Source organism: Muscardinus avellanarius, assembly GCF_963383645.1.
Source record: "Muscardinus avellanarius genome assembly, chromosome: 2".
NCBI lineage: Eukaryota > Metazoa > Chordata > Mammalia > Rodentia > Gliridae > Muscardinus > Muscardinus avellanarius.
This window is the reverse complement of record NC_137787.1, coordinates 32,111,804-32,139,774: the sequence shown is the minus strand read 5'-3', so window position 1 is coordinate 32,139,774 and position 27,971 is coordinate 32,111,804. Positions and strand designations below refer to the sequence as shown.

Here is a 27,971-nt window from a genome sequence, read left to right as displayed (position 1 = left end):
CAGGGTCTCACTGAGTTGCAAAGGGCCTCCTTAAGTAGCTGAGGCTGTTTGCAAACCGTGATCCTCCCATCTCAGCCTCCCAAATGCTGGAATTACAAGTATGGCTTGTGCTGTTGTATTTTATTAGTATTTTGTTGGTAATTGTTGCATCTACATTCATTCATCTTAAAGATCTGGCAAAGCCAAGCCTGGTGGCACATGCTTGTAATCCCAGTACTTGGGAGGCTGAGACAGGAGGATCACACAGGATCAAAGCCAGCCTCAGCTACTTAGTAAGACTCTCAGCAACTTAGTGAGACCCTGTTTCCAAATAAACATTACACTCATGCACCACCATGCCCAGCTATGTGAGGATATTGAATTTGATCAAATGCTTTTTCTGCATCTTTTGGGATGATTATAAAGTTTTCATTCTTGATGCTGTTGATGTGATATGTTTATCGATTTGAAAAAAAGAAAGATAAAAGGGGGAAAAAAAAAGAAAAGCTGAACAGCTCAATAATAAGATTAAATCAATAATAATAAGTGTCCCAAGAAAAAAAGTACAGGTCCAGATGGATTCACTGATAAATTTTACTCAATCTTTCTTTCCCTCCCTCCCTCCCTCCCTCCCTCCCTCCCTCCCTCCCTCCCTCCCTCCCTCCCTCCCCCCTCTTCTTTCTCAGTGGGAATTGAACCCAGGGGCATGCTACCTCCAAGCTATACCCTCAGCCCTATTTTTTATTCTTTATTTTGAAATAGAGTCTCACTAAGTAGCTCAGGCTGGCAGTGAACCTGCGATCCTCCTGTTTCAACCTTCCAAGTACTGGGATTACAAGTATGTGCCACCATCGCTGGCCAGATCTTTTTTTTTTTTTTTTTGTGGTACTGGGAATGAAACCCAGGAACTTTCTAGCTCTGAGCTATACCCCCAACCCTATTTTATTTTTATTCTTTATTTTGAAACAGGGTCTCACTGAGTTGCAAAGGACCTCACTCAGTAGCTGAGACTGTCCGTGAACTCGGATCCTTCTGTCTCAGCTTCCCAAGTGCTGGGATTACAAGTGTGCACCACCACACTCGTCTCTGTTCAACTTTTCTGTCTTTATGGTTCTATGTGTCTAGAAACACATTTCTCTAGGCTTTTGTTTTTGTTGTTGTTATTGTATATCATTGTTCATAATAGTTCCTAATGACCCTTTTTATTTTTCTAATATAAGTAGTAACATCTCCCTTCCCTCTATCCTTCCTTGGATTGAACTCAGATTCTGCACATGCTAAGTGAATACTCTACCTTTAAGCCACACTCCCAGCAGTTATTATTCTAGCTCGAAGTCTATTGATTTTGTTTGATATTTTAAACAACCAATTCTTCATGTCATTAATTTTTTTGTCATTTACCTCTCTGATTTTGTGATATATTTCCTTCTATTAGAGTGGGTTTGGTTTGTTCTTTTCTAGTTTCTTGTGTTGCATTGTTTGGTTGTTTATTTTAAATCATTTTTTCCTTCTTTAATATAGGGATTGATAAACTTCCCTCTTTGTACTGGTTTTACTATATCCCATAGGTTTTGGTATGTTGATTCACTTTTTATTGGTTTCAAAACATCTTAAACATCCTCCCCAACCCCATTACCACCTTCTAAGAGAAGGCATTGGCTATTGTGCCTAAGCTGATCTTGAATTTCTGGGTAAGTAATCCTCCAGCCTCAGCCTCCTAGGTGCTGTGACTGCCCAACCTCTTAAATTTCCATCGTGTGTGTGTGTGTGTGTGTGTGTGTGTGTGTGTGTGTGTGTGTGTGTGTGAGAGAGAGAGAGAGAGAGATAGATAGATAGATAGATAGATAGATAGATATAGATAGATATTGATTTTTGTGAGACTGAACCTAGGGCTTGTACTCCCAAGGCAAGTACTCTTTATTACTGAACAGTGTCCCCAGCCCAGATTCTACCATTTCTAATAGCGCCAAGTTGAGGACCAAGTCTGACACATTCCAGATCTGTAGAGGAGCTCTTATGGTAAAATCTACTAGAGGTCCTTTGAGCTTCTTGGACCTGAATGTTCATATCTTTTTCAAGAGTTGGAAGAATTTTAACAGTTATTTCATCAGATAAGTTTTTTTATTCCCTTTGTTTTCTCTTCTAATTTAGAATATTTATAATGCAAATGTTTCCTTGCCCTAAGTCTTATAGACCAATTTATTTTTTTAAATTTCTTTTTCTTTTTTGGTGTCAGTCTGGATTATTTGAAAAGACCTGTTTTTCAAGCTTGAAAATTATTTCTTGTCCTTGATCCTTGATTTCTGGTTGTTGTTTTTTTCCCCCTCTATCTCTGCTGATTTATCATCACATCATAAGTTGTCTTCTTAATTTTATAGAATTATCTGTCTTTATTCTTTTACATCATTGAGTTTCTTTAAAATCATTATTTTGATATGGGCATGTTAGTGCACGCTTGTAATCACAGTATTTGGAAGGCTGAGACAGGAGGGTTGCAGGTTTGAGGCCAGCCTCTCAGCTACTTAGTGAGGCCCTCTGCAACTTTGTGAGACACTGCTTTAAAATAAAGAATCAAGCCAGGCGTGGTGGTGCACACTTGTAATCCCAGCTTTCAGGAGGCTGAGACCGGAGGATCACGGTTCGTGGACAGCCTCAGCTACTTATCAAGGCCCTTTGTACCTCAGTTAGATCCTGTTTCAAAAAATATATATAAAGACTAAAAAAAAAAAAAAAAAAATAGGACTGGGGGTGTAGCTCAGAAGTAGAATGCCCCTAGGTTCCATCCCCAGACCTGAAGAAAGAAAGAAAGAAAGAAAGAGAGAGAGAGGGGGAGGAGGGAGGGAGAAGCCAGGTGTGGTGGCACACATTTGTAATCCCAGCATTTGGGAGGCTGAGACAGGAGGAATGTGGTTCATGGCCAGTGTCAGCTACTTAGTGAGGCCTTTTGCGACACAGTGAGACCCTATTTCAAAATAAAGAATAAAAAAAATAGGGCAGGGAGTAGCTCAGAGGTAGAATGCACCTGAGTTCCATCCCCAGACCTGCAAAAAATAAAATTAAATAAATAAAGAAAATAAAAAAAATAAAATAAATGCCAGGCATGGTGGTGCACGCTTGTAATCCCAGCATTTGGGAGGCAGAGACCAGAGGATTGCAGTTTGCAGACAGCCTCAGCTACTAGTGAGGCCCGCAACTCAGTGAGACCCTGTTTCAAAAGATAAAAAAAAAGAAGGTTGGGGGTGTAGCTCAGAGGTACAATGGGTCTGGGTTCCATCCCTAGTACCAAAATAAAATAAAATAAAATAAAATATAAAAAATAGGAGCCGGGCGTGGTAGTACACACCTGTAATCCCAGCATTTGTGAGGCTGAGACAGGAGGATTGCAGTTCGCCAACAACTTCAGCTACTTAGTGAGATCCTTTGCAATTCAGTGAGACCCTGTTTCAAAATAAAGAATAATAATAAAATAGGGTTGGTGGTGTAGCTTGAAGGTAGAATGCCCCTGGCTTCCATCCCCAGTACTGCAAAAAAAAAATCTTATTTTGAATTTTTTCAGGTAGTTTGTTGATTTCCTTTTCTTTTTAGTTTGTTGCTAAATAATTGTTGATTTTCTATCCTGTTTTCTTGTGATTTTGTGCTTCCTGTGTCTCTGAATTAATATTTGTACATCTGGTGAATCAGTTGTGTGTATCACTTTTATAGGGTGGCTTTTGTAGTACAGTTTTCTCCTTTTGATGTGTCCTAGGGTATTGGTTGGGTAAAATATATTGATCTTAGTTTCAGGTCAGTGTTTTAGCCTATGTCACATAAGTTCTTTAGCTGTAGTCAGTGTTGGCAATGCCTGCTGTTCTCTCAGTGCTATATATCAGGAGTTGTAGGATTGCGCAGCAAGCTGGGGTGCAACTGTCTTAGGAGGGTGGGTTTGTTGGTGGCTTTGTGTAAAGTGCTCTTGACTCTTGATAGGTATGCCCATCTGTAGTAGTGATTTGCATGGGGTTGGGACTGTGTGGGCTCATGTAGATGAGGCACAACTGGGCCAACAGGGGAGGCAGAAGAGGGGTCCTATCATTTTCTAAGAGCTAGATAGAAGAGGCTGCTTTGGTAGGCTTAGGTAATTCTGGTGTCATGTACCCTGTAGCAGATGGGATTGTTGTCAGTGCATGAAGGCCAAATGAGGACTGATCTACACTGGAGCAGGGCTCTTTGTCAGTGTTTGGGGGCTGCTAAGGTGACCTTGAAGTGCTTCTTGGGGCTGACCTGCTCAGGTTGGGCTACTTGCTTCATGGGGGCAGGGGGTGGGTCTCCTATCTATTTATTAGGACCTCAGTTGGCTGAGCTTCTCAGGATACATCACATATCTGTTTCTTGGGGCCTCTGGAGGTTAGGGAGGGCTGTGCAGCTGCATTCCACTCGAGCTGCTTTCCAGGGCAGTAGGACAATGGATCCTCACTGCCTCATTACCTACAGGGACATCTATGGACTGTGCTGCTCGGGGATGGCTGCTTGTTTGCTTCTCAGTGCCAAGAATGGGTGAATTGGGTTATCTGTTTGCTTTTCAGGGCCTTCTTTTGGCCCAGCGGGCTCAGGGTGGACCACCTGTCGGATTTGAAGAGCTGTGTCAACTGAACTACGGGGTGCAGCCTCCTGGCTGCCTCACAGGACCCTGGGTAGGTAGGATTTCAAGATGGGAATTTGCAGAAGGAGCCTGGGTGGGAGAGTACAATGTGGGTTCTGCTCTTTTTATGGGACAATGCAATAATAATATGGTAACCCAGCAGCCCGCAGACTGGGTTCAGGACTTGTGAGGGATGCAGCCTTCTCCAATAGCAAATACTTTAGGCATTTGCTCAACAGGGGTCTGGTGTTGGCCTTGTACTTACCTATTACTTGCTAAACAAAGTCCCTCTTGATTTAGTATTGATCTGGAGAGAGGGGACAGTAGATAATATATGCTTAGTTCTTTTCTGCCATAGTTTGGATCTTAAATGTCCCCTAAATGCCCATGTGCTCAAGGCTTAATTACCTGCCTTGATATTGTTGGAAGGTTGTAGAAACTTTCAAGAAGGTGGCCTGTTGGGAAGCCTTCTGGTCATTGGAGGCATGCCTTTGAAGGGGATACTGGGACCAAAGGTCCCTCTTCCTTTTTTGCATCTGAGCCATGATACAAACAGCTTTGCTGTACCACATGCTCCCTGCCATGTTGTGTTGCCTTGCCACAGACCAGAAGCAACCCAACCAATCATGGGCTATATCTCTAAGAGTGTGAGCCAAAATAAACCTTCTCTTTATAAGTTGATGATCTCAGGTATTTTGTTACAGTAATGAAAAATTAACATAACTTTTATATAAGGCCATCATTAGTCTCCATAGTCTACAATCTTGCTTCCACATCCCACTTCACTTTGGAACCCTCCTTCAAACATCCGAGTGAGATAACTGTTGTTTTTGTTGAGGTAAATATGCCAGGCACTTCTAGTTAGCCATCTTGCTGATATCACACCTACATTCTTGGTTATTGTAACTTTGTATTATGTTCCCAAATCCAGAAGTTCAAGTCCTAAAATTTTGTTCCTCTTTTTTTAAGATTGTTTTGTTATTCTGTTTTGTTATTCCCTTATATTTCCATATGAATTTTATGATTACCATGTCAATTGCTGGAGTCAAAGCAGTTGGATTCTAAGAGGGATTGTATTGAATCTGTAGATAAATTTGCGGAGTAGCCAACTCAATGTTAAGTCTTCTACTCCATGAACAGGGAGTATCTTTCTAAAATTTATATAAAGCTTCTGTATTATTTTTCAGCAGTATGTTTAATTTTCAATGTACAAGTCTTACACTGTTTATGTTAAATTTGTTTCTAATTATTTTAATATTTGGTCTTAATGTAGTGGAATTGTTTTCTTAAATTCATTTTGGATTGTTAATTGCTAGTATACTGAACAATAGCTTTTTGTATATTGATGTTGTATTGTGCAACTTTGTGGAACTTATTAGCTCTAATAATTTTTTGAATCCCTTAGGATTTTCTGAGTATAAGATTATACCCAAATAGTTTCACTACCGCTTTTTTAATCAGGATTCTTTTTTTTTTAACCTGCCCAATTTCCTTTGCCAGATCCTCCAGTATAATCAGTGTTGAATAGAAGTGAGAGAGAACATCCTTATCATCCTTGATCTTGCAGAGAAAGCTTTAAAAAGCTGCAAGAATTCCCTTTAGTCTATTAATTTAGTATATTACTCTGTTAGCTCAGGCTGCTATAATAAAATAACATAGACGAGGTAGCTGAAATTGATTCCTCTCAGTTCTGAAGAATATGGATTTGCTGAAGGCTCTCTTTGTAGCTCATGGATAGCTTCCAATTACTCTATCTCCACTTAGCAGAATGGATTTTCTCTCTTCTTAGAAGGTAAACAGTCCTATTGGATTAGGAACCCACCCACCCTTATGATTTCATGTAATCTTAATTAATTTCTGACATCACTTTCTCAAAATAATAGTCATAGTAGGGGTTGGAAACTCAACCTATGAACTTTGGGAGGATGCAGTTTAGTCTTTAGTATTTACATTGACTGATTTTAGGATATTGAACTAATCTTGCATCCTGGAATAGATCACACTTGGTCATGGTGTTATAATCCTTTTTATATGTTCCTGTTTTTGGTTTGTTAATATTCTGTTGAGAAATTTTACATCTTTTATTCATGAGAAATGTTGGACTTAATGAATACAGTTGTATAAATTCTCAACAGGACTGTTGGTAGCTTTCTTGTGTTGTCTTTGTGATTTTAGTTTTAGGTAAGAACATCACAGTATGAATCGAGTGGTGTTCTCTTTGTTGGAAGAGTTTATAAAAGCATCATAGGTTGAGAATTTGACATAACTATTGATGGTTGTAATAGCCACAATTTTCTGATTGGGTTGTTAATTTAGAACTGAGTCTCAAGTTTTTCTTCAGGTTCTAAGCTATAGAATTGTGTTATAAAGTGGTAATATAATGATGTTCTGATTCTGCCAATGTTAAACTGTTATACTTTAGATGATAGATAATATATATAACTTTTAGAAATTCGTCTGTGTGGTGGCATTTGTTTTAATTATCTAATAGTAATTCCTCAAATTTTTGCTAAGAAAAATTTTTGTTGTGGAATTTTTACTTTCTGCCATTGTTAAAAGAAATGCTTTTTAATGCTTGTCATAAACATTAGGAGGCAGAAAATAAATTTCAAGGCTCTCTTTTGTATTTCTCTTAAGATTGATAAATTATGTCATTACTTGGCTGGAAGACTGCTTGTTGAACCTTAGACAATAGTAAAACCTTAATTCTTTAACTATAGGTTCTATTCAATAAGCATTTAGTATAATTTTTTTATCAAACATTTAATGTAACAATATTCATTTGATATTCTTGCACTTAATCTACATTTAAAAGATTTTGTTAGCTGGATGTGGTGGTGTGCACTTGTAATCCTAGTAATTGGGAAGCTGAAATAGGAGGATCACAGGTTCGCAGCCAGCCTCAGCTAATTAGTGAGGCTTTCTGCAACTCAGTGAGACCCTGTTTCAAAATAAAGAATAAAAAACAGGGCTGGGGTTGTTGCTCAGAGGTAGAATGCCCCTGGGTTCAATCCTCAGTTCCTAAAAAATTTTTTTTGTTGATGACATTCAGGCTAATTTATATTAACTGTGAAAGCTTGGGAAAGATACATGTTTCAAAGCTTTGGAAAACTAATAAGGCAGTGAAGAAATATGGGGCCTAGATGTATTGGAGTATTCAATAGAAACAATGAAAGCGAAAAGAAAGAAAACAACTGCCAACCTAGAATTCTCTATCCAATAAGTATATCTAATTAAAAAGTAAGGTGAAATAAAACATATTTTCAGGAAACAAAAATTAAGGGAATTTGTCACCAGCAGACCCTCACTAAAGGAAAAACTAAAAGGAGTTCTTCAGGCAGAAGGAAAGTGATTCCAGATGGAAGCTCAGAGATAACAGGAAGTAATGAAGAGCAATGGAAAGGTAAATATGTAGGCAATCTAAATAAATAATGTTTTGTGGGATTAACAACAATACCATATAGGAGGGGAGGGCAGTAAACACAATAAATGGAGTAAGTTTCTAAGGAGCTTAACATTGTTCTTAAAGAGAATAAAAGTAAAAAGTAATTTTAGACTTTGATAGGTTAGGGTTGTTTGTTGTAATTTGTTACTACTAATGAGGAGGAGAGTCTATAACTACCAAGTTAATAGAAGGGGAAGATTATAATATAGTCTATAAGAAAGCAATCAGGAAGAGAAAAATGTTTATTGTATAGAAATAAATAATAAAAACAAAAACAGAGATTTAAATCCAAATATATTCAAGCAATATATTAAGTGAAAATAGACTTAATGCCTGTGCAGGGCATGGTGGCGCAGTTTGTAATCCCAGTATTTGGGAGGCTGAAACAGGAGGTTCTGGGTTCGTGGCCAGCCTCAGCTACTTAGGCCCTCCACAACTTAGTGAGATCCTGTTTCAAAATATAGACTAAAAAATAGGTCTGGGGGGGTAGGTTGGAGATAGAATGCCCCTGGGTTTAATCCCTAGTACCACAAAAAAAAAAAAAAAAAAAAAAGGAAAAGAAAAGAAAAAACTTGCTAGCATCTGTGAGGTCCTGGGTTTGATTCCCAGCACCACAAAAGGAAAAGAAAAAAAAAAACTATATTTAATACTTTATTAGGGATACTAGCCATAGAAATAATTAAAGAAAAAGATATTAAAAGTGATTAAAAGCCTGGCATGGTAGTGCGTGCTTGTAATCCCAGTACTTGGGCTTCTGACACAGGAGGATTGTAGGTTTGTGGCCAGCCTCAGCTACTTAGTGAGGCCCTCTGTAACTTAGTGAGACTCTGTTTCAAAATAATAGGACTAGGGTATAGCTCAGAGTTAGAATGTTCCTGGGTTCAATCTCCAGTAACCTCCCCCCACACATACACATGCTGTTGGAGCTAGGTGTCGTGATGTGTGCCATTAGTCCAAGTTACTTAGATAAGGCAGGAGGGTCACTTGAGCCTAGGAATTCAAGACCAACCTGGTCAACATGGAAAGACTATGACTCAAACAAAACATCAAGGCTTTGGACTAACATAAAGAAAATTGTATTTTTTATATGTAGACATTGTGCAATAAATACAGAAGCTAGCCTTTATAGCAGCATCAAAGAACATCAACTCCTAAGTAATAATGATAATATATATATATAAAAGCTTTATGTAAAAACTGTAAACATTGAGAAGAACTTTTATGTTCCTGGACTGGAAGAATCAATATTCTAAATATGTCAGTTCTTTCCACATTGTTATATTTGTCCAACAAATTTTAATAAAAATCTCAAATTTTTAAAATGAAAACTAAGTGAATATAAAAATAAATACGAGAATGCAAAAAGCTAAGAAGAACCAGAATGATCTTAATGAAGATCAAAATGAGAGCATGTACTGTACCAGCTATCAATGTACTAAACTACAGTCATTGAGCCGGTGTAATTTTGGTGCAGTTAGAAAGATCATGGAAACAAACTAGAAATGGCCTATGTGGTTATTGGATTTGTGATAAAGGTGGCATTGAAGAGCAGTGAGAACAAAACTTTCTTTGGTAAATGCTTTGGGTCTGTTGGATATACATTTTGGGGGAAAATGAATCTTTATTGCTAAATAATCCTGTATGCAAAAATGAATTCCAAACAGATTATAGATGTGAATAGTCTAGGTAATGCAGTGAAACTTCTAGAAACAAATAGAAACTATTCATAACTTTGGAATTAAAAGGAATTTTCCGACCTCAAAAAGCCCTGAAAGGGGAAAAAAAAAACACACAAAGAAACAAAAAACATACCTGCCTATAATAAAGTTAAGAAACAATGAAAGATGATCTAAAAAGTGAAAAGACAAAGTACAAAGAAGAAAATGATACTGGGAATAAATATTCTTGAACAAAGAACCTGTGTCTAGTTAAATAATGAATTCCTACAGGTCAATAAGAGAACGTGTATTTGAAAAAAAGATTTGAAAAGACTTATAAAATATGGTGTTCAAATGGTCAGTAAAATGCCGGGTGTGGTGGCACACGCTTGTAATCCCCGCGCTTGGGAGGCTGAGACAGGAGGATCGCATGGGTTCGAAGCCAGCCTCAGCTACTTAGTGAGGCTTTCAGCAACTTAGTGAGACCCTGTTTCCAAAAAAATATAAAAAAGGTTGGGAGTATAGCCCGGAGGTAGAAAGCCCCTGGGTTCCACCCCCAGTACCACCAAAACAAACAAACAAACAAACAAAAAGTCAGTAAATATGAAAAGGTATCACAAAAATTGCAGATTAAGGCCACAGTGATATAACATAAAACATGGAATGTCTGTAGCAGCTAAAGTTGAAGAGACTGACAGTACCAAGAATTGATGAGAAAGCAATACAAACTGTGATAAACTGCTGGTAGAAATATAAGTATAAATTGGAACATTAGAACAACCATGTTGGTTACAATGAGTACTAAAGTTGAACATAAGCAAACTTTATGTCCTAGAAGTTGGATTACTAGTAATATACAGAACAAAAACGTATGTACATTGGCATTAAAAAAACATACAGTTCTTTGTAACATTATTTGTAATAGCCAAATGCTGGAAGCAGCACTCATGTTCATAAAGAACAGAATGGATAAATAAAATGTATGTTCCTATGATGGAATACAGACGTGAAAGTGAGCAGACCACAACAAATACAATGTTGAGTAAGAGAAGCTGAATGCAAAAGAATACATATTGTATGAGTCCATTCATATGAATTTAACAACCTTTCAAAACTATAGTATTGCTGGTGTGATGACACATGCCTATAATTCTACCTATTTGTGAGGCTGAGGCAGGAGGATCGAAAATTCATGGCCAGCCTGGGCAACTCGGAGAGACCTTGTTCAAAAATGGCCGAGGATATAACTCAGTGGTAGAACATTTGTGTATCCTGGCTGAGCCCCTGGATTTACTACCCAGTACTGTCTCTCAGAGAAAAAAAAAAAAGTATTAAAATTTAGAAAGCTGGGCGTGGTGGTGCATGCTTGTAATCCCAGCATTTGGGAGGCTGAGACAGGAGGATCGCAGGTTCAAGGACAGCCTCTGCTACTTAGTCCCTTTGCAACTCAATGAGACCTGTTTCAAAATAAAGAATAAAAAATAGGTCTGGGGGTATAACTCAGAGGTAGAATGTTCCTGGGTTCTACCCCCAGTATCACACACACACACACACACACATAAAATTTTAGGATAATAGTTACTTTTGGGGAAATGGAAAGGAGTACTAGATTGGTATGAAACATTAAGGGGATTTCTAGGTACTTAATAATTTTTTATGGATAGATAAATGTGGATGTGTTTACTTTGTGATGATTTATTAGGCTATATGCATATGATTTGCATATTTTGTGTGTATTATATATCAATTCAAGAATTCTAGATGAACATTTCTTAGTATGGTGGTCACTACAATTTATGCAATTTTCCATTCACGTTGTTGTTGTTTTTTTTTTTTTTTTGCCTTGGCAGAGAGAGAACAAGGTTGGATTTTAATTAAATCTTTATTTATTCTCTTGTACAATTTTCTCTTTAACTATCAGCTGTCTAGCTCTGATGATGGGTGCTAAACAGTGGGGGGTTTTGTTGTAAGAGGATTTTGAGACTGTCATTCATATATATCATTAGCATATATAAATTAATGTAACCAGGCACGAAGGTACACCCTTATAATACCAATACTTGGGATGCTGAGACAGGAGGATTGCAGGTTTGTGACTAGTCTCAGCTACTTAGTGAGATCCTCCATAACTTACTGAGACCCTGTTTCAAAATAAAGAATAAAAAATAGGTCTGAGGATGTCACCCAGAGGTAGAATGCCCCTAGGTTCAACCCCAAGTACTGGAAGATAAATACACACACACACACACACACACACACACACACACACACACACACTCTGGAAGGTTATGGGGATGGAATACAAGGCTTTGCACATGCTGGACAGGTGCTCTACCACTTAGCTATACTTCTCCCAGTCCCAAGATCATCATAATTTAGATTGTTAACTGGGGCTGACGCAGTATAGAGAAAACCTCTTAAGTCAACATAGAAGAAAATAATTCCAGGAGTTTTAATATTGATCAAGAGGTAACAACCTGATTTATATTCTTTTAACGCCTTTACTGTGATATGTAAATTATGTTTTTCCTAAGTGTTAAGTTAAACATGTTATTAATTTACAAGTAACATATATTTAAAATATGCCTTTAGTGAGCCTGGTGTGGTGGTGCAAGCTTGTAATTTCAGTACTTGGGAGGCTGAGACAGGAGGGTCGCAAGTTGCAGCCAGCGTCAGTTACTTAGTGAGCCCTTCTGCAACTTTGTAAGACCCTGTTTAAAAATAAAGAATAAAAAATAGGGCTGAGGGTGTAGCTCAGAGGTAGAATGGCTCTGGGTTCAGTCCCCAGTACTGAAAAAAGAAAAAGAAAAAGAAATATGCCATCAGTGCTAGCATGATTTAGATTCCAGTTCTGACTTTGGTGTTTACTAGGTGGAGCACAGCTTTGGGCAGTTTACTCCTTTTCTGCCCCAATCTCTTCCTGTCAAAAGGGACATATTCAAACTGAAAATTCAGTGAGAGTATTATATAAATGGCATATCACTGTGCGTGGTACATATGTCAGTTGCTAGTCCACTAAATAATATTAGTAAAGACAAATTCTTTCAATCTGTGAACTAAAACAGAATTCCGTGTATTCTGACATTTTGCTTAGGGAGAATTTTTAATCTATGAAGAAAAGTGAAGGGCTTTTGGTGAATTCAAGATCCAACCCTGTTCTCTTTTTTAGTAGATTTTTATTTTAAAAATTTTTGCTCATGGAAAATATAATTATTAATAAGAAAAAATTTTAAATTATTCCTTCCTAATTATACCACACATAAATATTTATAAGATTTGGGTACGTTTTCTTCTTTTTACTTATCTACATTTTAAATCTATAGTTTGAGATAAAGTCATACAAGTGATTTTTGTATCCCCCACTTTTCTTTTGATATGTAACATTTTTTCATGTTAGTAAAATTTATTTGTATTATTTTAGATAGCTTCATGGTATTACATCTTAGGGCATACTATAATGATTTTATTGTTAGACATTTAGGGAGTTTCTAGTTTTTTGTTACTACAGTGATAAGCATCCTTTTTGACATAAGTCATCCATATTTAAGATGATTTCCTAAGGATATATGTAGAGAAATTTTACTGTATATATGGGAAAGATACATTTACAGTTTTTGGATACATAATTTTGGAATTGCTCTATTGAAAGGGTATCATTTTATACTTCTACCAGGAATATACAAGTGAATTCATTTTGTGAAGTTCTCACTGTTAATGAGTATTACTTACTTAAAAATTTTCTTTTCTATTTTCTTTATAGCATTTGTTCAGTTCTCAGCACAGAAGCTTGACCAGACAAAATAGACGTCAGATTTGTAACAGTAGCTTGATGGAACGTTTCTTGCAGGATGTACTGCGACACCACCCATATAATTATCAAGAAAATAGGTAAGTTACCTCTGTGGAATAATAATAATACATAGTTATGTGTTACAGTAAATGTATTAATGTTCTGAAAATTTCTTTAAGTGAATCTTCTTTTGTGTGTGTGGGTGGTACTGGCGATCAAACCCAGAGGGCATTCTACATCTAAGCTACACCTCCAGTCCTATTTTTTATTTTTTGAAACAAGGTCTCACTAGGTTGATAAGAGTCTCACTAACTTGGTACTATCAGCTCCCAGTATTCTCTTAGTACTTAAGAGGGTGACATAGAGGATCACAGGCTCACTGCCAGCCTCAGCTACTTAGTGAGGCCCTCTGTAACTTATTGAGACCCTGTTTCAAAATAAAAAATAAAATAGGGCTGAGGGTATAGCTCAGAGGTAGAATGGCCCTGGGTTCAATCTCTAGTACCACACACACACACACACACACACACAAAAAAAAAAAAGGTAATGTCCTATGTTAAAGGGAAACATTGCTAAACTGGACATAATGGCTCATGCCTTATAATCCTAGTACTTAGGAGGCTGAGACCGGAGGATCCAGGTTCACAGACAGCTTCAGTTAGTGAGGCCTTCCACAACTCAGTGAGACCCTGTTTAAGAATAAAGAATAAAAAATAGGGCTGGAGGTGTAGCTTATAAGTAGAATGCCCCTGGTTTCAATCCCCAATACCACAACAAATAAATAAATAAAAAGACTGCCTTAAGGTCCATATGCTCAATCCCAGAAGGTCTAATTATACAAACTTAAAACATAGAAACAGTTGTACTGAACTGGAAACACTACTGTCTTTATACACATTTTTCTTTTTCCCATTAAAACATTTTTACCATTTTTAAATTCTGGTTATTGTCCTGAGAAGCAGAGGTTTTCTCTTTTTCTACTATTGGTGTGCACCTCAGCTAACTCTGCAGATGCTAAAAATTTACTTTGCCCTATCTTGTACAGTTAGAGTTGTAAACTCATTATGGTGTTTAATCTGATTTATTTTCTTGGGATTACTAGGGATCAAACTCAGAGCACTCTATCACTGCGCTATATCCCTAGCCCATCACCATCACCATCACCATCATCATCATCATCATCATCATGATGTATTATTATTATTATTAATTATTTTGACATAGTCTCTCTACTAACTTGCCCAGGCTAGTTTCAAACTTGTGATCCTCCTCCCCTCAGCCCATCCAGTAGCTAGAATTACAGGAGTATGTCACCTTGACCAATTTAATATGATTTCCTTCCTTCCTTCCTTCCTTCCTTCCTTCCTTCCTTCCTTCCTTCCTTCCTTCCTTCCTTTCGATTAAACTCAGAGGCATTCTACCTACACCCCCAGCACGACTTTTTATTTTATTTGGAAACAGTGTCTAACTAGGTTGATGAGAGTGTCACTGCTTACTGAAGCTGTCTTCAAACCTGTTATCCTACTGTCTCAGCCACCCAAGTACTGAGATTACAAGTGTGCCTCATCATGCCTGGCCAGTCTATTTTAACTTTTTATTTTGGAATAATTTCAGGCTTACAAAAATGTTGGGAAACTGGTATAAGAAATATTTTTATCACTTTTACCTGGCTTCCCTGAATATTAAATCTAAAATAACCATAGACAATAATCAAAACTAGTAAACTACATCAGTGTAATACCATTAGCTAATCTGTAGGCCTCATTTGAATTTTGACAATTTTCTGACTAATGTCCTCATTTTGGAACAGGGTCCATTCTAGGATTACACTATGTATGTATGTATGTATGTATGTATGTATGTATGTATTTGGTGGTACTGGGGGTGGAACCCAGGGGCTTTCTACCCTCAGGCTATACTCCCAGACCTATTTTATATTTCATTTGGAAACAGGGTCTCACTAAGTTTCTGAGAGCCTCACTAAGTAGCTGAGGTGGCTTCGAACCTGTGTGATCCTTTTGTCCTAGCCTCCCAAGCACAGGGATTACAAGCGTGAGCCACCATGCCTGGCGTTTTACATGTTGTATTTAGTTGTCATGTTTCCTTTGTTTCCCTTAGTCTTTAACAATTCCTTGGAGGCTAGTTGTTTTATGAGATATTCCCAAATTGCAGTCTGTCTTATATTTCTCATGATTAATCTCAGAACTGATGCAGTATACTTCTGTGTACTGATTTAATGGTGCATGATGTTACCATATCACAAATACTAACTTGAGTCTCTTGTTTAAGATAGTGTCTACCATGTTGCTCCACTGTAAAGTTAGTTTTTCTATTGTGATTAATAGGACTCTGTGGATTAGAGCTTTGAGACTTGTAAATGTCAGTTTCTCATCTTTCAAGCACTTATTTTAAGCATCTATTAATGTAGTCCCATTACTTGGGATGCCAAGACAGGAAGATCTCAGGATCACACTCTCAGCAAGTAGTGAGATTCTCATTAATCTAGTGAGACCCTGTTTCCAAATAAAAATAAAATAGGGCTGGAGGTATATCTGGGAGATAGAATGCCCCTGGGCTCAATCCCCAGTACTACATAAACAAAACTAAAGAATTCAGAGCATGGCAATATCCTTAGGTCAGCTCCTTACACAAATGAAAGAGTGATCCCTAAAGTACATAGGCTCAAGCATTTTGTCTTGATGTTAGTAGAAAATATTTGTTGGCTCATTTTGGAAATTAAATTTTAGGTCTTTTTAAAAATAACAATTTAAAGCCAGGCGTGGTGGCACATGTTTGTAATCCCAGCATTTGGGAGTCTGACACAAGAGGATCGCAGTTCACAGACAGCCTCACCTACTTTGTGAGGCCCTTTGCAACTCAGTGACACCCTGTTTCAAAATAAAGAATAAAAAATAGGGCTGGGGGTGTAGCTCAGAGGTCAAATGCCTCTGGGTTCCATCCCCAGACCTGCAATCAATCAATCAACCAAATAACATAAATAAATAAAAAACAATTTAGCTGGGCGTGGTGGCGCACGCTTGTAATCCCAGTACTTGGGAGGCTGAGACAGGAGGATTGTGCAGGTTCGAAGCCAGGCTCAGCTACTTAGTGAGGCTCTCAGTAACTTAGTCCTTGTTTCCAAATAAAATATAAAATAGGTCTGGGAGTGTAGCCCAAAGGTAAAAAGCCTCTGGGTTCTATCCCCAGCACCACACACAAAATTTTTTTTTTAAATTTTTATCTTTTTTTTTTTTTTGCGGTATTGGGGGTGGAACCCAGGGGCATTCTACCTCTTAGCTATACCCCAGCCCTATTTTTTATTTTGAAAGAGGGTCTCACTGAGTTGCAAAGGGCCTCACTAAGTAGCTGAGGCTGGCTGCAAACCAAGATCTTCCTGTCTCAGCCTACCAAATGCTGGAATTATAAGTGTGCGCCACCACACCCTGCAACAATTTAAAAATTTTAATGGGAAATATATACACAAAAGCATAATTTAAAAGTCACATTAAAAAAGGATTATTAAGCCAGGCAGAATGCTATATGCCTATATTCCCAGATCCTTCAAAGGCGGAGTTAAGAGAAGCCCAGGCATGCCTGGGTAATAGAACAAGACCTCATTTAAAAAAAAAAAAAGTTTTCCTATTTTAGCCATTGTGTAAAGGTAACAAGTACAACCAATTTCTTACATGCCCTTTCTACAGATATTCTAAGTGTATAAGTTTTTTCTTCTATTGTAGTATTAGTATTTAGAATTCTATATATTCTTACTTGCTTCTCATTAACACTATAGTGAGTGATCTTTATAGAGGAGCCTTATTACTTTTGAAACCTATTTTGTGTCCCATTAAGTCCCATCAGTTATTTAACTAGTATCCAACTGAAGAGTTTTATGGTGGATCCAGTCATTTTCTATTACCAAAAATAAAAATAAAATAGTGAATATTCTTATATATTCCTTCACTAAACACATGAGCAAACCAATAGTGGAATTATTGGGTTAGAGGGTGTATATATTTCTAATTTTAATTGAATTTGCCAAATTGTTCTTCATAGAGTTTTACCAGTATGCATAAAGGTTAAGTAATTATTTGTAAACTAATCTACACTTCTACTAACAATAATATATCTATCTAATAATATATATCTAATAACATATTATCTATATTATTATCTATATTATAATATATATGATATTATAATATATATTATCTATATTATTAGATAATAATATATCTAATAATAATAAGATATCTATCTTTTTACATCCTTGCCAAAACAATGTGTTGAAATAATCTAGCAAACATTAGTCAATGTTTATTGTGTGACAGCCTTTTCTCTTTTTAATGCTCTTTATATATAATAAGTAATATTCCTCAAAATGGTCTCATTAGGGAACATAGTACTATTTTTTTTTTTCTTGGAGGTGAACTATGACAGGTTTTTTTCTTTTTAATGCTTTTTATATACAATAAATATTCTTCAAAGTGGTCTCATTAGGGAACATAGTACTGTTTTCTTTGAGGTGAAATCTGAGGTATACAAAGTTAAATAAGTCATTTCTACTTTTTTCCCTTTATAGTGCTAATAAAAATTAAATATGGCCTTATTTGCATTTTTCTCATGTTTAGAAGCCATTTGTATTGAGTAGGTAACAATTGGCAATGTACCTCTGTCATCTGCAATGATGATCTCATTGAAGTATATATTGTATACCATCTGGTATAATTGCCTTGACTCTTTGTCCTCAAGGATTGCCTTTAATAAAAAGAAAATAACCGTAATTATGCATCTTAAACATATTAGTATATTTTTATGGATTTTCCTTCTTTCTTTTTAGGTCACTGAATGAAACACTGCATCTTAAACATATTAGTATATTTTTATGGATTTTCCCTCTTTCTTTTTAGGTCACCGAATGAAACACCTTCAGATGCTACATCACCTGATGTGGTTTGTATGGATGAGTTCTTTCCTGAAGAAACATCTGAGGAGTCTTCTGAAACCAGTGAATCTGAGGAGTCTTCTGAAACCAGTGAATCTGGTGAAGAGTTATGTTGTGGACCTAGTAAACATCAGGAACATGCACAGGAGGTTTCAGTTCGACCATCAGTTATTCAAAAACTAGAGAAGGGACAGCAACGGTCATTGCAGTTTGTTCATAAAATTGAGAGTGGTATGAGAAAAGTTAATCCAGTAGATGTTGGTCAAGCTACAAATAATGGGAAAAACTTAATACGTCCCCCAGTGATTTGTAATGCTCCTGCTAGTCATTTATCTGCAAGTTCTTATGATAGACCAGTTACTACTACTAGATTGCCACTAGCAGCTTCTTTGGATTCAGTTAGCAAATATGATCCAAACAAAATTGGCAAACACTTTGAACAGCTAGATATTGTCTCTAGAAATCCTGTGCCATCATCCTGTCTAGAAACTTCACCAGTTTCACATAAGAATCTTAAAGAATCAAACAGGAAATACTTACACGTAAATTCAGATAAATTGGTTTTACAGAAAGATGTAAAATCTCAGGGTGCAGCTTTGTCACCTGACTCTAAATTTCGTGAACTTAAGGGTACTGAGAATTCTGTAAGAGTTAAATCTTCTAAGTTAGCAGTTAACCCAGCAGTGAATCTGAACAAAACTGGCAAGCCTTCTGATAAAGGAACCTTTGAAGATGCCATTCCCAAGCGCCACAGGGAAGACCTTTCAAATGTGGATTGTACCCAAGAAGAGCATTTGCTTTTTAAGAAGTCATCGTTTTTGGAACAAAAGTGCTCAGCGAGTTCGGAAGTGGAGTTTGATTATGGCCCTCTTCAGTCAGCATCTGATCAATCCCAAGAGTCTATTCAAGAGTTCAACCTTTGGAAGGAAGAGCAAGTTGACCAAGAAGATGGGAGTGATAAATCAGGAGGTTCTGGCATGAGTTTTAATTGTGATTCTTCTTGTCATTCACTGACTGACCAATCTGAAGTGTCTGATAGAGAAATAACCCTTTTAGAGGAAATACACGCCGATTTAGAGTATAAGAATAATAAATCTTGTGTTTCTGAAGTAAGTTCTGATTGCAATGATTCTCTTCAGGCAGTTAGCAACCAATCTCAAGTGAATGTTAAAGAAACAGGTCTTCAAAATAAAGTGCGCATTAGCCTGGTTGACCAATGCTATGAAACCAGTGGCTCTGAAATGAATTCTGATTGTGAGGATGACTTACCTCAGTCAGCTAATGACTACCGCCACCGCCAACAGCCTGCAAAAGAAGTAAGCTTTCCTCAAGGAGTTCGCATTGATTTGGTTGATAGGGACTATGGATCTGGTAGCTCTGAAGCAAGTGCTAATTCTGTTTGCTCACTTGAGCCAGTGGATGAAGAACCCCCAGTGGTTGTCACAGAAATGAAACTTGGGAAGAAGGCTCGTGTTAAGTTGGTCGAATCAAGCTATGGATCAAGTTACTCTGAATCAAGTTCTGATAGTGATGTTCCTCTTCAGTCAGTAGTTGATCAGCATCAAGTGACTGTCAAAGAAAGAAAACCGAAAGATAGACATGTCCACGTAAAACAAAAGAAACGTAAATCCAGTCGTGCCAAAGCATGTCCTCATTGTGATGTTTCTCATGAGACAGTGGCTGATGAACCCCAGAGGGCTGTTGAAGGAAAAAATCTTCTGAAAGAGAAGAATGCTGACCTTGTGGATATGAACTGTGAGTCTCATGATCCTGAAATGGGGTTTCATGCTGATGCTCAATTAGTGGCTGATCGATCTCAAGTAGCGGTTAAAGAAGTAAACCCTCAGAAAGTAGATATTGACCTAGAGAATAAGAGTGTTCAATCTAGCATTTCATATCTAAGTTTTGATTCTCATGCTTTTCTTTATCAGTCAGCTAATGATCAACCTCAAGGGGCTTTAGGTGAAATAAATCTTAAAGAGTTAAATGTCGACATGGAAGTTAAGAGCAGTGGGTGCTCCAGTTCTGAGTTGACATTTGATTCCGATTCCCCTCTTCTGTCAGTTACTGAGCGGTTTCAGCTGGATGTTGAAAGAATAAACGAAGATGACTTTAACCTGGAAGATGAGAGCTGTGAGTCAAGTAGTTCTGACCTAACTTTTGATTCTGATATTCATGATTTCTCAGTAGTTGACCAACCTGAAGTAGCTGTTTATGAGGAGGAACCTGTTGATCTGGAAAATAAGAGTAATGAATCTTGTATTTCTGAAATAACTTTTGATTCTGATATTCCTCTTCATTCAGGAAATGATCAACCTGAAGTAGCTGTTAAAGAAGTAATCATTCAGGAAGAAGAATACGTACTCTTAGAAAGGAAGAATGACAAACCCAGTGGTTCTGAAATAAGTTTGGATTCCTATGCCCCTCTTCATTCATTGACTAATTCTCTTGAAGTAGCTGATAAAAAGCTAAATTCTCACAAAGAAGAGCAGGTGCACTTAAAGAATAAGAAAAGTGTACCTACCTATTCTGAATTAAATTTGGCTTATGATACCAGTTTTCATTCAATGACTGAACATACTGAAGATCCCATTAAAGACAAAAACTTTCAGAAAGAAGAGCATGTACAGTTAGAGAATAAAAATAATGAGTTAAGTGTTTCTAAAACAAGATTGGATTCTGGTATCCCTCTTCAGTCAATGATTCATAAACCCGAAGTAGTTGTTAAAAATATATGGCTTCAAAAAGAAAAGCATGCTGAATTCCAAGGTAAAAATGCTGAGTTTGGTGATTCTGTGATACATTCAGATTGTGATATTCCTCATTATCCAATGATTGAAACACAAGTACCTTTTAAAAAAAGAGAAACAAAGAAGCATATTCTAGAAAAGAAGAATGATAAACATGGTGGTTCTGAGCTAATTTTAAGTTCTGCTATCCTTCCTCAGTCCATGACTGAAAAACCTCAGCTAGCTGTGTTGAAGAAGGACCATGTTGACCCAGCAGATGACAGTACTGAAATTAGAGGTTTTGAAATAAATTTGAATATTGATAGCTCTCTTCATTCAGTCACTGACCAACCTCATATGGCCCCTTTGAAGGAAAAACATGTTGATCTGAAAGACAAAAACAGCAAACTTAATGATTCTAAAATAAGTTTTACTTTTGTTGGCCCTTCCCAGACTGAGCATCACAAAACAGTTAAGGAAACAAACCTGTGGAAAAAAGAGGCTACTGGCCTTGAAAATAAAATTGATGAACCTTATGGTTCAAAAGTAATACATGATACTGATGTTTCTATTCAGTCTGCAGCTAATGAACCCGAAGTAGCTATTCAACAAAGAAATCTTGAGGATGAAGAGCAAATGTACTTGGACATTGAGAACTATCAACATAGTACGTATTCTGATTGCTTTGTTCAGGCAGTTGTTGATCGACCACAAATAACTATATTGGGACCAGAGCACATTGAGATAGAAGGTAAGCACAATCAGTCTTGTGATTCTGAACTAAGTTTTGATTCTGATGACTCTCTTCTGTTACTGTCTGAGAAGCTTAGGGAATTAAGTTTGGGGAAGGATGAAGATGTTGACATGGACGAGAAGAGGGATGAAGCTGAGAGTTTTAAAATTGTTTGTGATTCTGATGTACTTCAGCCAGTGGCCAGCCAAACTGAAGAAGTAGTTGAGAAGAGCAACTTTTGGAAAAAACATATTGATATGGAAGATAAAATTGTCAGACCTAGTAATTCTAAAATACATTTTTATTCTGATGAACTCCATCAGTCTGTGACTAATAAAATTCAAGAGCCTTTTGAAGAAATAAATAGTTCAAGGGAGGGGCATGTTTGTGTGGATGATAAGGGGTATGAACCTAATGGTTCCAAAATAATTTATGTTTCAAATATCCCTTTTCAATCAGTGATTCAACCACCACAGATGTTGGGAGAGGAGCATTCCAATTTGGAAGTTAAGAGCAGTGGTCCTTGTGGTCCTAAAATAAGTTTTGATTCCAGTGATTCTTGTCAGTCAGTGGCTGGCCAGCTTCAAGAAGCTGTCCAAGAAATAAATCTGAAGGAAGACCATATTTACCTGGAAGATAAGAGCTATAAACTAGTTGATTGTGAAACATGTTATGATTCCAATGTTCCTGTTCAGTTTGTGGCAGATCAATCTCATGTGTCTGCCAAAGAAATAAGCCTGCAAAAGAAGGATAATAATGATCTAGAAAATAACTGTACACCCTATTCTGAAATAAGATGTGATTCTAATGTTCATCTGCAGTCAGACATTGACCCGTCTCATAATGACCTAGAAAATAACTGTACACCCTATTCTGAAATAAGATGTGATTCTAATGTTCATCTGCAGTCAGACGTTGACCCGCCTCATAATGACCTAGAAAATAACTATTCATCCTATTCTGAAATAACTTGTGATTCTGATGTCCATCTGCAGTCAGAAGTTGACCAACCTCATAATGACCTAGAAAATAGCTATATACCCTATTCTGAATTAAGATGTGATTCTGATGTCCCTCAGCAGTCAGACATTGACCCGTCTCATAGTGACCTAGAAAATAACTATACACCCTATTCTGAAATAAGGTGTGATTCTGATGTCCATCTGCAGTCAGACGTTGACCCGTCTCATAATGACCTAGAAAATAACTATACACACTATTCTGAAATAAGATGTGATTCTGATGTTCATCTGCAGTCAGAAGTTGACCCATCTCATAGTAACCTAGAAAATAACTATACACCGTATTCTGAAATAAGATGTGATTCTGATCCTCGTCTGCAGTCAGAAGTTGACCCGTCTCATAATGACCTAGAAAATAACTATACACCCTATTCTGAAATAAGATGTGATTCTGATGTTCGTCTGCAGTCAGAAGTTGACCAACCTCATGATGACCTAGAAAATAACTATACACACTATTCTGAAATAAGATGTGATTCTGATGCTCATCTGCAGTCAGAAGTTGACCAACCTCATGATGACCTAGAAAATAACTATACACCCTATTCTGAAATACGACGTGATTCTGATGTTCGTCTGCAGTCAGAAGTTGACCAACCTCATAATGACGTAGAAAATAACTATACACCGTATTCTAAAATACGATGTGTTTCTGATATCCGTCTGCAGTCAGAAGTTGACCAACCTCATGATGACCTAGAAAATAACTATACACACTATTCTGAAATAAGATGTGATTCTGATCCTCGTCTGCAGCCAGAAGTTGACCAACCTCATAATGACGTAGAAAATAACTATACACACTATTCTGAAATAAGATGTGATTCTGATCCTCGTCTGCAGCCAGAAGTTGACCAACCTCATAATGACGTAGAAAATAACTATACACCATATTCTAAAATACGATGTGTTTCTGATATCCGTCTGCAGTCAGAAGTTGACCAACCTCATGATGACCTAGAAAATAACTATACACACTATTCTGAAATAAGATGTGATTCTGATCCTCGTCTGCAGTCAGAAGTTGACCAACCTCATAATGACGTAGAAAATAACTATACACACTATTCTGAAATAAGATGTGATTCTGATGCTCATCTGCAGTCAGAAGTTGACCAACCTCATGATGACCTAGAAAATAACTATACACACTATTCTGAAATAAGATGTGATTCTGATGTTCGTCTGCAGTCAGAAGTTGACCAACCTCATGATGACCTAGAAAATAACTATACACACTATTCTGAAATAAGATATGATTCTGATCCTCGTCTGCAGTCAGAAGTTGACCAACCTCATAATGACGTAGAAAATAACTATACACACTATTCTGAAATAAGATGTGATTCTGATGCTCGTCTGCAGTCAGAAGTTGACCAACCTCATGATGACCTAGAAAATAACTATACACACTATTCTGATATAAGATGTGATTCTGATCCTCGTCTGCAGTCAGAAGTTGACCAACCTCATGATGACCTAGAAAATAACTATACACACTATTCTGATATAAGATGTGATTCTGATCCTCGTCTGCAGTCAGAAGTTGACCAACCTCATGATGACCTAGAAAATAACTATGCACGCTATTCTGAAATAAGATATGATTCTGATGTTCGTCTTCAGTCAGAAGTTGACCAACCTCATAATAACCTAGAAAATAACTATATACCCTATTCTGAAATAAGATATGATTCTGATGTTCGTCTGCAGTCAGAAGTTGACCAACCTCATAATGACCTAGAAAATAATTATACACGCTATTCTGAAATAAGGTATGATTCTGATGTTCGTCTGCAGTCAGAAGTTGACCAACCTCATGATGACCTAGAAAATAACTATACACACTATTCTGAAATAAGATATGATTCTGATGTTCGTCTGCAGTCAGAAGTTGACCAACCTCATAATGATGTAGGAAATAACTATACACACTATTCTGAAATAAGATATGATTCTGATGTTCGTCTGCAGTCAGAAGTTGACCAACCTCATAATGATGTAGGAAATAACTATATACCCTATTCTGAAATAAGATATGATTCTGATGTTCGTCTGCAGTCAGAAGTTGACCAACCTTATAATGATGTAGGAAATAACTATACACACTATTCTGAAATAAGATATGATTCTGATGTTCATCTGCAGTCAGAAGTTGACCAACCTCATAATGATGTAGGAAATAACTATATACCCTATTCTGAAATAAGATATGATTCTGATGTTCATCTGCAGTCAGAAGTTGACCCACCTCAAGTGACTTGCAAAGGAACAAACCTTCAGAAGAGAGAGCTTGGCATGGAAGAAAAGTCCAGTGAACATAGTGATTCTGAAATGATGTATGATTCTGACGTCTCTTTTCAGATATTAGTTAACCCATCTCAAATGTCAGATGGAGAATCAGACTCTCCAGAGGTGGTGTTTGTGGATGTGATGGCCAGTGATAGTGATTGTGATCATGAGGTAATTTCTGATCCTAATATCCCCCTTGAGTTAGTGTCTGACCCATCTCAGATGTCTAGCCAAGAAACCAGCTGTATAAATGCAGAATATGTTGAAACAGAGAATAACTACTGTAGTTTTTGTGGCTCTGAAGTAAGAAATGTTTCTGATGACCCTTCTCGGCCAGTGAGAAACCATCCCAAAGAATCTTTCAAAATAATAAACCGGAAGAATGACTATATTATTCTGGGAGACTCCACTTGTCAGTGCTGTGGTTATGAAATAGATTTTAATGTTGATACCTCAGATCAGTCCATGACTTACCAGTCACAAGGGCCTGATAAAATATGTATTGACTCAGAGGATAGGAGCTGTGAATTTAATGATTCTGGAAGAAATTTTAATTTGGAAGAAACTTCTCAGTCAGTGATTTACGAACTGCAGAAGATTGACAAAGAAGTCAACCCTCGGAACGACGCAAACAATATTGGCCTGAAAGATAAGAATGGGGAACCCAGTGTTTCTTCAGTGAACTGTGCCGCCCCTTCTACATCAGTGGTTCATCATGTGGCTGGTATAAAAGGCATTTTGAAGCATACAGAAAGAAGTACTAGTAGTTCTGAGATGGATTTTCAGCGTGATCCCTCTGTTACCAACCAACCTCAAGAAGCTGTTAATAAAAAACGTCGACCTAAGAAGGTAACTTTTGATCTTAGAGAATACCATGATACTCAATCAAGATCTGTTCCCATGGATGATTCTGTAAGGAATGTGGAAAAAGCAAAGGAGATCATAGAAGATGTTCCTGATGAACCAGTTCTTGAAGCCTTACCTAATGCCCCTCCTTCACTTGAGGGAAAAGCAGGGTCTCAAGTACTGAGAGAAAATGAAATTAACTCACTTGAGAAGGAATTTAAGGAAGGTCATAACTGTGACTTAGATGGTGACAGTAAAACCAAAAAAGTTGTTTCGAATGAAGAAGAAAAGGTCATATTGTATTACACTAATCAAACAACTGTAGCAATTCAAACGTCACCTGGGCGTACTGCAGATGGAACTCCACTGGTTGGTGAATATTCAGTAGCCTTGGAGAAGTCATGCTGTCATTATGCTCTTTCAGACAGGCTTTTTGATAAAAAAAATTGTAATGTGGCTTCTCAGAGCCAGTTGGAAAAAGTCAGCCATGGAACTCAAACCAATTTTATAACTTACCCATTGAAGAAAAGAAAAATTTTTATACCAGAGGAAGAATCACCAAAAAAGAACTGTTCAGAGAGTGATGAGAAAGAAAAAAAAAAAGCCAAAATTGGGACAGTTGAAGATCCTGTATCACAGACTAACTCTTCAGAGCCTGCACAATCCAAATCCTCGGTCCATGTTCTTTCATCTGGAAATTTGAAACCTAAGGAAGGTGAATCTTGCAACTTAACTAAAATGAACCCCTCTACTTCTGATAATGAGAAACAGCTCAAATGTAAAGAGAAACAGAGAAAGCATAATGACCCATCGAAAATTGTAAATAATCCCTCAGTGAAACTAAGGGTACCACAGTCTAGTGTGTGGAAGCGTGGTAACATTCATCATAGTGGGAATGGTGCAATCCCCAGTGCAAGAGAGAATGATACTATACAAAACCTTCCTTCAACATCTACTATGACAGTAGCAGGAAGATACGAATTAAGGTCACGTAGTAGGACCAGTGAATCTTCCACATTTCTAGAAAATTCAAAGGCTGTTAATGTCAGTGAGATTCCAGAAGATAATTTCCAGCTAACTCTTGTAAATCGGGATGTTGCCAGAAAATCCCCAAAATCAGTTAGAAATGAGATTTTAAAGAGTAAAGGCAAAAAGAACATTCAGAGAAGGAATGTGACAGCTAGTAGTCACTCAAGCTTCTCCCAGAAGGCTTATAAAGCAGTTATTCTTCAGCAAAAAACCATAATAGCTTCAGAAAAATGGTCGATTTGGATTCAGAACAAAGCAAATGATATAATTAGAAAGTATATTTCGAAATACTCTATCTTTTTGCGTCGTAGATACCAATCCAGGACCACTTTTTTTGGAATGCATTCTAAGAAAAAATATGTTGCCAGTAGGCTAGAGGAGGTGGAGAGATCGACTCAGATGTTTTTGAACACCTCAGTCCCACCAGCTGGTGCTAAAGAGCAGTTAAGAGCTATCACAAGTCCTCTGAAGCAACCTGTGCAGCGTTCTTCCAGGGCTGCAGGAAGACAGAAACCTAAAAGAAAATATTGCCGTCGCAAAAAGAAAAGGCCTATACCTGTTAGAGAATATGATTTGAGAAGCTCATGTTACATACCAGATTCTGATAGAATGATGACTCGGCTTGCAAGCAAATTGAGAAATAATGAGGTAAAATAGAAGTTTTTGTGTTACAGCTAGTTGAGGATTCACTACTTCAATTGAAATACATTTGGTACTTTGTGCACATAGCTTTCCCAACTTTGGTGGGAAAACTAACCTTAAACTATTTTGCTATAGATATTATTTTTCAGAACTTTTATATTCATTTAAAATTAGTGTCTAGGGTCCTTAAATTCAAAAGCAGCCTTTGTCCAACATTTTCTGTAGATCTTCATCTTAATTTGTTATAAT

General features: G+C 37.2%; 1 protein-coding gene across 1 annotated transcript in view; it reads left to right on the top strand.

Annotated features, from left to right (window-relative positions):
* Nucleotides 1–27,737, top strand: part of ZDBF2 (zinc finger DBF-type containing 2) — a gene marked incomplete at both ends in the record, with an annotated part of 35,445 nt that extends 7,708 nt beyond the window's left edge. The window contains 3 exon segments of the mRNA XM_080689342.1: nucleotides 13,458–13,585; nucleotides 18,395–22,664; nucleotides 25,095–27,737. Coding sequence (XP_080545468.1) covers nucleotides 13,458–13,585; nucleotides 18,395–22,664; nucleotides 25,095–27,737 — 7,041 coding nt within the window.
* Between the last annotated feature and the right edge of the window lie 234 nt (nucleotides 27,738–27,971).